This window comes from Aplidium turbinatum, chromosome 3 (assembly GCF_918807975.1).
Source record: "Aplidium turbinatum chromosome 3, kaAplTurb1.1, whole genome shotgun sequence".
Taxonomy (NCBI): domain Eukaryota; kingdom Metazoa; phylum Chordata; class Ascidiacea; order Aplousobranchia; family Polyclinidae; genus Aplidium; species Aplidium turbinatum.
Window position 1 is genome coordinate 31,625,198 of NC_137474.1, and position 9,811 is coordinate 31,635,008.

The 9,811-nt window shown below is 35.4% G+C and overlaps 1 protein-coding gene across 1 annotated transcript; it reads right to left on the bottom strand.

Annotated features, from left to right (window-relative positions):
• Window positions 1-7,184: 7,184 nt before the first annotated feature.
• On the bottom strand, window positions 7,185-8,960 carry LOC145766709 (zinc finger BED domain-containing protein 5-like). The gene is made up of 2 exons (XM_082578417.1): window positions 7,955-8,960; window positions 7,185-7,873 (listed from the first exon to the last, which is right to left on the bottom strand). The coding sequence occupies exons 1-2, from the start codon at window positions 8,958-8,960 to the stop codon at window positions 7,185-7,187; spliced, it is 1,695 nt and encodes a 564-aa protein (XP_082434543.1).
• Between the last annotated feature and the right edge of the window lie 851 nt (window positions 8,961-9,811).

The following is a 9,811-nucleotide window of genomic DNA, read 5'->3' on the forward strand; positions in this document are numbered from 1 at the left end:
TTGTGGGAAAAGAATCCAAAACGTTTGCTCGTAAAATCGGACAGTTTATGAAAAATAAATTTGATGTGGACGTTTTTCCTGTTTATAAAACATTTAAAATTAGTTCGTATTTTCAACTAAAGTCCCAGACGCCTTCGTCTCTCTGCTCAAATGTCGTATATTGTTTTACATGTCCGTGTGATTCGGCATTGACGTACATCGGTATGTCCACCAGACATTTGACCACGAGAGTACGGGAGCATCTGAACTTTAGAGACTTAAAGAAAAGTGCCATCAAGGACCATATCATGGATTGTTCTTTTTGCACAGATCAAAAATTCTCTGCTGACTCATTTAAAATTTTACGCAAAGGCAAATCCCAATTTGACACAAAAATTCAGGAAGCGTTGTTAATCAAACGCTACAATCCAAATCTAAACAAACAATTATTTGCCAGTGGCGCCTCCATTCTCCTTAATATTTATTAGCCTAGTTGTATCACGTACTCCGTGGTGCAAATTCGTTTGTAACTTAATCATGCAGTTGCCTTTTCTTAATGTAATTTTTCGTCTGTCTGTATGTTTTCCACTCCAGTGCTTTCAATCGTGCGTGTTTCTCGATGCTTTTAGTTAGTTACCGTAGTCACTGTCAAGAAGTGAAATTTATTGTAGTTTATAATTATTTACAGATTCCTGATGAGGACTTAAGTTAAGTCGAAAACGTTTGATATGTTGAACTATTTGTAAATATGTAATATACTGTTGTAATGCTCAACCCTGTGTTATTGTTGTGTCTTGCCTGTCTTTGGTATAAAAAAGCAAACTCTCTCCCGAAACTATATATAATACAAATGTAATGTATATGAAAAGTCATTTTCAACTTTTAGTATTTTAAATGATCATAAGATATTTTGCAGTAATGGTGCACCAAACGCCCCTATCTCACCCCACCAAATAGCATTTATTGTTTAAATATAATACATATGACAAATCATATGTTCTTAGTAAAAAAATATTTCTTAAGACAAGAAATGGTGTGTAATGCCATCTCCTAGATTTTTACAATTTTTATATATGAAGAGCTTGTTTCCAAAACCGCTTACATCCACTTTCGGTGATTTTGAGAAAACCACAAAAAACGTTATGGCGCGTAAGTGGTTTTGGAAGAAAACGCAATTTTTAGTGTCAAATTTGAAGCAGAAAGAAAAGGTTTTGGAAAAAAGGAATGGATAGTAGGTATTATACCTATGGTAATACTCCACCTAATGACACTCTAAACTCACTTTTGGTAAAAGTGGCGCCTAAGCGATTTTGGAACTGGGCTCTTCATATGTGAAATAGAATGTATGATATATAGCAGCACAAAAAAAAATCAAAATCAGGGTTGTACTTTTCAAGATGTCGCACAATAAAAAAATATGCTTATTAATTGTCACGCCTGAGTGATTTCATTGTTTTTTCTTTTCTCTCAAGATCTAGTCGTAGGAAAACAGTGAAAATTGGTTTTCTACCGTACCATTTTTGGGGTCAAGGAATTCAAAAATGTTGTCTTTGAAATGATTGACACAAACAAAATATCAAAAACTTTGAATTTATTTTTTTTAAGCAGGCTACCACCAGGAGGCACCCCAGGAATGGTGACAAAATAAAAATTGAAAATCAATCTGTGTTGATGTGCCATTCCCCAGCTTGTTTTAAGGTGCTATATCTGCTATAATGCTGAAATAATAATGATAACAATAAAAAAAACAACCAATCCAGTGATGCATCACTACAGCAAAAAATGGTAAAACACTAGTTACAGATAAATATAATAGACCATAATATGTAAGATTCACAGACAGATAAGGACAGACACTATAACACAATCTGAATTCATAGTGTTTTGGCCAACAACAACTGAATACTTTCTATATCAATTAATTTCAGACACATTTACTTGCACTGCTTAGTGCTTAGTATCATCAAATGATGCTTAAGTTGTGCCACAGTAGTACCACAACAAATTCACTAGGTAGCTTGTTCCATGCTTCAATCATTATTTAAGAAGAAACATTTTCTTAAATCCAAATTAACATTTTTATGTACGGTATGTTGCTTGTAAAATTGACCTCTTTATTGTGTTCAAGCTTTATTTTCACAGCAAAAAAACTTCTTGAGCGGATAACTACCTCATAAAATAACTACTCAATTTAATATGTTGTGAACTGCAAATACGCACTTACTGTATTTCTAAAGTACAATTCAGGTTACAAACTAGCATAAACTGTAAATCAAGACATAAGTGTGTTGTCCTAACTTTCTTGATTTTAAAGACCAAAGTTTAGAAAAAGTAATTTTCAGTGTTGGATTTTGCTCACTAAAGATATTGTAAAGTTCCCAGCCTGACTCCAGTAACAACCGTTTTTGATGATAAACATTTTTTTGTATGCTTACTTTGTCTTTCATGCCTAATGAGATGTTTCATTAGGCATGAAAGACAAACATATGTAACATGAAGTAACATATGAGATGTTTCATTATTTTCAAAGAAATCCAAATTTTTTTGTTTTATTTCAGCAAGAGTACCAATTCTTTGTTTTCGATCATGCCAACCCATAAATCCTTCTTCTTTTTCAATATATATATTATCTATCTCAGGCCTCGAAATTCCGGCGGTCATGGCGGACATGACCTCCGGAATGACCTCAAATGTCTGCCGAAGCCGACTCGTTGGTCGGTCATAAATGACCGCCGCAAAATTCTTGACAAAAGTAGAGCTAATGCAGCAAAAATATATTTTAAATTTGAATTGTTACAATCGTTTGTTTAACGCGAACAAATACGGAGCTGAAACAATAATAGTAGGTTACAGGCAATTGCTTTAAAGATCACATTAGACTGGCGTGGTTAACGAGTTGATGGCAAAAGTAGCCATTTTTACATCACTTCAACGCCTTGTAATGTTGCCTTGAAATAAAGTTGTTTGAACTTTTCGGCAGGATATGTATTTTAATTTTAACAATGAGGTTTATTGCGTTACATTGACCGTTTGTTAAAAAGAAACGTCACAGAGAAGCAAGTCTCAGCTGGATTCTGCACGTGTTTAGGCGAATGTGGCGACCTTATTCACGCTGATACTGATAGAAATAGAATTTCTGTACAGAAGGGAGGGTGTTAGACTAACTCTAATATTGTGTTGGTTAGTTAACACTAACACTATTGAGGGCTAACACTATTGAGTCACTAATGCGCATTTGTCTGAACGGTCCTGAGCTAGAGATTTACGACCCCACGCTGGCAGTAATCGCTTGGCACAACGATTCTATAACGCGAAAACCACAGAATAAGTGATCGTAGTTGCTTTTGTAATAAGGAAATTTGAATTGTTGTTTTCAATTGTGTTTATTGCTTGTGTCATTACACGACTGTCATTAACGCACTGATTTATTTGCAAGCAATCTGCTCCAGTATACTTCAGGGTCGGTTAATTAAGCCATCAACCATTGCAGAGTTATTCTGTTGTAGAAAATCTTCTTCTACAAACACTACTACACAATACTGTAGTGTAATTTTGTGCAAAATCTACACGCAAAAAATATGTCCGGTTGAGATATTAAATGTCCGCTGAAATGGTCAGTCCGGTAGGACAGGCTTGACCGCCGGAAAAAAGTACAAATTTCGAGGCCTGTATCTAGCTTTGTAGATTGAGTACGTGGAGCAACAAAAATAAGTTGATGCTTTTTCAGCAGACTAAGACTGAGGAATTAAGGTCAGAATTTGTAATTTGTCAGAAAAGTTTTTTGTATTCCGAAATTTAATCTTTAATTTTGCCATGAGACTGTTTAAATCCATGCTGAGGCATTCCATTATAATTCAACAAATCCACTAAGTCTTCAATTTTGATGATTAAAGCATATGTCATAGTATGTGAACAATGCATCTCGACAAAAAAAATTTTTTGAAAATCGGACAAGCGGTTTTCGAGATATCGCGTTTTTGAAGTTTTGTGGCTGTAACTAGGTGGCGCTGTTGACGTTCCCAATGTTTTTTGATTTTAGGGTTATATTTGAGGTAGAAAGTCGGTTGAAGTGTCTCTTCCATCATTTTTCATAATGCAGAATTCAAAAATGATGTCAATTTTAGTCTACAAGAATTAGCTAAGGAGTTCTGTGGCATTTAAAAAAAATTGGGAGACCAAATGCCAACCCCCAAATTTCCATGTGGGTAACAAGATATCCCAAAATTTTTTTTTGTTCTTTAAAGTTTCTTGCGTATACTTCATGATAATATACTGTTTATTTATGAGACTTTTGTCCTTTTTGCATAATGCAACCTTTTATCAAAGACTTGCATGAGAAGTTATATGATCTATTAATGCAATATTTGAATGATGCATGCTTATGATGTCACAATAACAAATTACGGATTTTCCCAAAAAACTTTTTTCATTGTGAAAATTGCTCAGGAAAACCAGCCCTTGTTTCAAAATTGCAGTCAAATTTTGTTCTCACGGGCAATTTTCACAATGAAAAAAAGTTTTTTGGGGAAATCTGTAATTTGTTATTGTGACATCATAAGCAAGCATCATTCAAATATTGCGTTAATAGATCTTTGATATAAGGTTGCATTGTGCAAAAAGGACAAAAGTACCTTAAAAAAATATTATACTATCATGAAGTATATGCAAGAAACTTTCAAGAACAGAATTTTTTTTCGGGATATCTGGTTACCCACATGACAATTTGAGGGTTGGCATTTGGTCCCCCAATTTTTTAAAATGCCCCATAACTCCTTAGCTAATGCTTTTAGACTAAAATTGAGACCGTTTTTGAATTTTGCATTATGAAAAATGGTGGAATAGACACTTCAACCAACTTTCTACCTCAAATATAACCCTAAAATCAAAAAACATTGGGAACATCAACAGCACCACCTAGTGACATCAACAAAATTTCAAAACGCGATATCTCAAAAACTACTTGTCCAATTTTCAAAATTTTTTTTGCCCTAGTTCAAATTTTGAAAACAACAAAATATATCAAAACCAACATCTTTTGAAACCTAGTGGTTACATTTCTTTCTAAAATTTGTTGAATTATAATGGAATGCCTCTGCTGTCATTATGTACCATAGTTATTTAACTTTGTCTCGTAGTTCAAGGTCTTGGTAGTTTGCCGTCTTTAGCTCATTAGGATTCAAGCCATACACTACAGTAAATTGTAACGTTAGTTTTCTCTTGCATTTTTGTGAACATTCTTGTAGCGTTTGATGCTTGAGTTTTTTGTGCAATGGTACCAGTGGAGGTTCATTTTATACTGCAAAACTGCCATTTAAGTATACTGTGGATTCTTACTTTTCTGCATAAAAAACTGCACTTTGAAGTTCTTTTGTGATTGGAGATGCACTCGGCTCATTTTCAAAAATGCTACTATCGAAATTAAGTACCATGTTTCCTGCTTTGGTAAAACAGCGGCTGCAAAACTTTTGTCCTGTGATAACATTTAAGTTTCCAAAACTACTCAGTATTTTTGCCAATTCAAGCCCAATTGTTTGTCTACTTTGAGGAAGAGGTTTTGAAGATGCATCACTCCATGACATGCATCACTCCATGTGTCTCAAAAATGTTGCAGCATCTTTTAAAATTTATCAGAGAAAATTTTTTTAACAGCCACATTTCATGATGTTCACAAATCACAGCTCATCATCAGCTCTGTCCACACCTGACCTCCACCATAGTAGCTCCTGATCTTCTTCTGACTACTCCTTCACTAGCATCACTTCATTTTCTACCTCGTCCTCATCTATCTTATTTTCCACATTCCACCATTTTTTCATAATATTTCTAGAATAACACTTGTTGTTTGATCTTAACAATTTAACTTGTAACTGTAATCTTAAATTAATATTACAAATAATCTGCAAATATGTTTTTCATTAATAATTGCTTAGTTAGTGTACACTCTTTCTGTAGTTTTTCAGCCTCTCTCAGTTTAATAATAAACTCCTATTTGCTGGAATCCAAGTGCTCAGACATTGACAATCATTAATCGTTTTCAATGCATTTTCTAGAATGAACTTTTTATTATCTGCTTTTCAAGTTTTGCAGCTCTGCTTAACTCATAATTAATCATTGCTTACCAAAGGTGCATTCTCTATTTGAAGCATATTAATGTTAATGCCAAGAAAGTCAGATAGATATAGGCTATCTTATAAGTCTTTCTAGTTACAAAGTTACAATCTAACAGCTTGTTGACTACATTGTTAACTAGGCTGAGTGAGACTCAAAGTAGGTTAAAGATGTGCATTACCAGTATATTTAAGTGTATTAGCTGTTCATGCAAATAACTTTAATTGTTGACTTTTTGCTTGTCTATACTCACAGCTGAAAATTGAAAATTATTTAACTTGGAAGTATGTTGTCAGCACACAAAACAAAGGCGTATGTTTCAGTGTTGCACTAATTGAGTTCAAATTATACCCTGTACTCAATCAGGCTTCGGGCACGTGAAAACAAGCTGAGACCTAGTTTTCCTTATGTTTACTGGAATAGCACATCAATAAAGAATAAATTAAAAAAAAAAAAATTTACTATTCACCATTCTTGGGGCACCTTCTGGTGGTAGACTACTTTAAAAACTTCAAATTCAAAGTTTTTGATATTTTCTTAGTTGCAATCATTTCAGAGACAATATTTTTGAATTCCTTGACCCCCAAAATGGTAGATGAAATCGAAAAAAACAATGAAAAAAACAATGAAATCGCTCATGTGTGACAATTGAAAAGCACAAATTTTCAATGAGTGACATCTCGAGAAATGCAGTTCCGATTTTGATAAAAAAAATTATTCTGTTGCCATATACATTTTCTTTGACATGTGTGAAATCATAAAAATCTCAGAGGTGGCATTAGAAACTCCTCATAAAATTTCTTGTTTTATAAAAAAAAATGGCTCTGGTACTACTTTGAATCATTATCATCCTTTTGTTGATTGTTCTTCTTCAGTAGATGATGTCTGGCGTTTGTTCCTGCTAGCAAGGGTCTGTCAGTTTTTTCATCCCTTTTGCCATGTTTTACTGTTGTTGAGGTTGGTTCTGTCTAGGGCAGTGGTTCTTAACCTTTTTTCTATCAAGCCCCCCTTCAATAATGGGCATGTGCCTCGCGCCCCCCTAGATTTTAAATAAGTATCATACCAAAAAAATTACATTTTTGTCTGTATTGTACACATCAGTGAGATACTTGACACTGCTTCGTAGTGACTAGATTTTTAATGCGAGGTTTAACTCCAGAGATTGAACAACGTAAGTCTCCTTCAACTCTCAGCCTGTTTCTGTACTTGGTCTTGATAGCAACAAGAGCAGAAAATGCAGCTTCACAAAGATACGTGGATCCAAACATTGTTGGAATTCGAAGAGCCCGAGTTGCGATAAGAGGGTAAACAGGAAGGTAATTGGCCCAGAACATCTCAAGTTCCAGTTCTTTGAAATCTTCTTTAGCTGTGGAGTTGAACTTCATCTCAAGAAACTCCTCTTGTCCTTCTTCGAAAAGATCAACCACTTTGCATTGAAACGGGTTTCTGATGAACCTCCAGGTTTCACGCTTCTCATCCAGATCTGGAAAGTATTTGATGAACTCCGCTTTCAATTCATTAAGGTGGGTTTCTATGTGTTTCTTCAACTCAGACTCAAAGTTACCATCTTTGAGAGCAGAATCCAAGTTACTGAAGCTCGCTAGATTTCCTTGTTCAATTCGACTCTTCCAGAGGTCGAGTTTGGCTATGAAACTTCGAATGATGTCATGATGCTTAATGATGTTGATATTTTTCCCTTGAAGCTTGAGGTTGAGAGTATTCAATGCTTCGAATATGTCCACGAGGTACGCTAGTGCTACTTGAAAGCCTTCGGACTGAACCTTGGCTAAAAGTTCCGCCTTCTGTCATGAGTCTAAAAATATTGCGACTTCTTCTTGTAATTCATGAAGCCTTTTCAGCATGTTACCTTTGGACAACCATCGAACATTCGTGTGGAAAAGCAAGGCTTTATGATCGGACTGCATATCCTTACACAGTAGCTTAAAAAGACGGCTGTTAAGAGCTCCGGCTTTTATAAAGTTGACCACCTCGATAGCTAAGTTCAGGACATCATTCATTTCAGGAGGCATAGTTCTGGATGCTAAGGCTTCACGATGAATTATGCAATGAGTACCAACAACAGATGGATTTTTTTCTTTTACTCTTTTCACAAAGCCAGACCGCAGACCAAGCATAGCTGGAGCTCCATCTGTGCACACCCCTACCAGTGATTCCCTTGATAGCTGGTTTTCTTCAAAGAACTTTGACACAATATTAAAAATATCTGCTGAAGTTGTACGACTTTCCATGGGGTGGCAGAATAGCATTTCCTTTTTCACGATGTTGCCCGACATGAAACGAGCATACAGCAACAACTGAGAACAATCACCAATGTCAGTTGTTTCGTCACACTGGATAGCAAAAAAAGGAGATTCTTTTATTTGGTCGAGGTTTTGATCTTTGATGTCCTGAGACAGTTCATCGATCCTCCCTTTGACTGTATCGTTTGATAGTGAAATTTGAGAAAGCTGGTTTGCTTTATCTTTGCCCAATATTAGTTCTGCTGCTACAAGTATACTTGGTTTTATGAGGGATTCCCCGATGCTATGATTTTTCTTACTCTTTGCAATTAGCATGGCAATCTCGTAAGAAGCCTCAACAATATTCGAATTTTGTTGCTGAAATGCCCCACTACTGTCCAATTTAGCTTTCTTTAAGTAATGACTTTTTGTTTCAAAGAATTCTTTAGGTTTATTGGCTAGAGCAGGGTGTGATGATTTCAAATGCCGTTCCAAGCGACTAGGGCGCATTCCATCATTACTAAGAGTCTTGTAACATATTACACATTGAGGGACTTCTATGTCACCTTTTTGCATGGATACAAAGCCAAATTTGATGTATTCATCAAGATACTTTCTTTTCTTTCCAGGCATTTCAATTAAATATGAACAAAATCTCCTGCACGTAAAGATTATAGCTAGCTAATTACAAACACTGCAACACAATAAAAACTTGTTTAAATTTAAGCTTGCTTATTTTATAAAAAATAACTTAAAACTCATCTCAAGACTCCCCATCCTCGTCCTAACAGTATTCAACACTGCATCACATTATTGTGGTACATTGCCAGACGCCAGTGTTTCTCACTATGAACTAATAACTACCGGAATCATAAAAGTTAACGCGTAGCGCCGTAGCCTATTATTTTCTATTTCATTGACTGGTAAACGTAAACAGCCGATGAAATGTTTGCACACTATACCTGCATAAATAACTATTCGCTCGTTCTGGAGTCACCTTGAATAATAAAAAGTTAGTCTAAATTGGCATCGCGAATGCTTTTGCTCTGTCTGTCCAACTTGTCGCAACTATTCCGTTTTTGATTATTGCACCACAATGGTTTATTTGTGACACGAGGTAGCAAGCTGTACTCCAAAACACAGGCAAAGGTTGCGAACTATAGAACAAAAAAGTATCGGTCTTTTTTTCGGCAATGAATTGAAACGGTAACAAATTGAATGAGTTGTGGTGACCCCAGGAAAAGTTAAGGCGACCCCACTTGGAGTCGCGACCCACAGGTTGGAGACCACTGGGTTAGGCCACTGAGCTAAGCACTCATGTGACCTGATAAGGTGATCGAGCATTAAATGAAAGTGTAAAAATACAATCGAGCATTAGGTAAATAAAATAGGCCATTAGTAGCCTACCGATAATATTAAGTAAAGTGATCGAGCAATAAGTAAATAAAACTGTAAAAACTCAATTTGAGGAAAAAAGTGAAAAT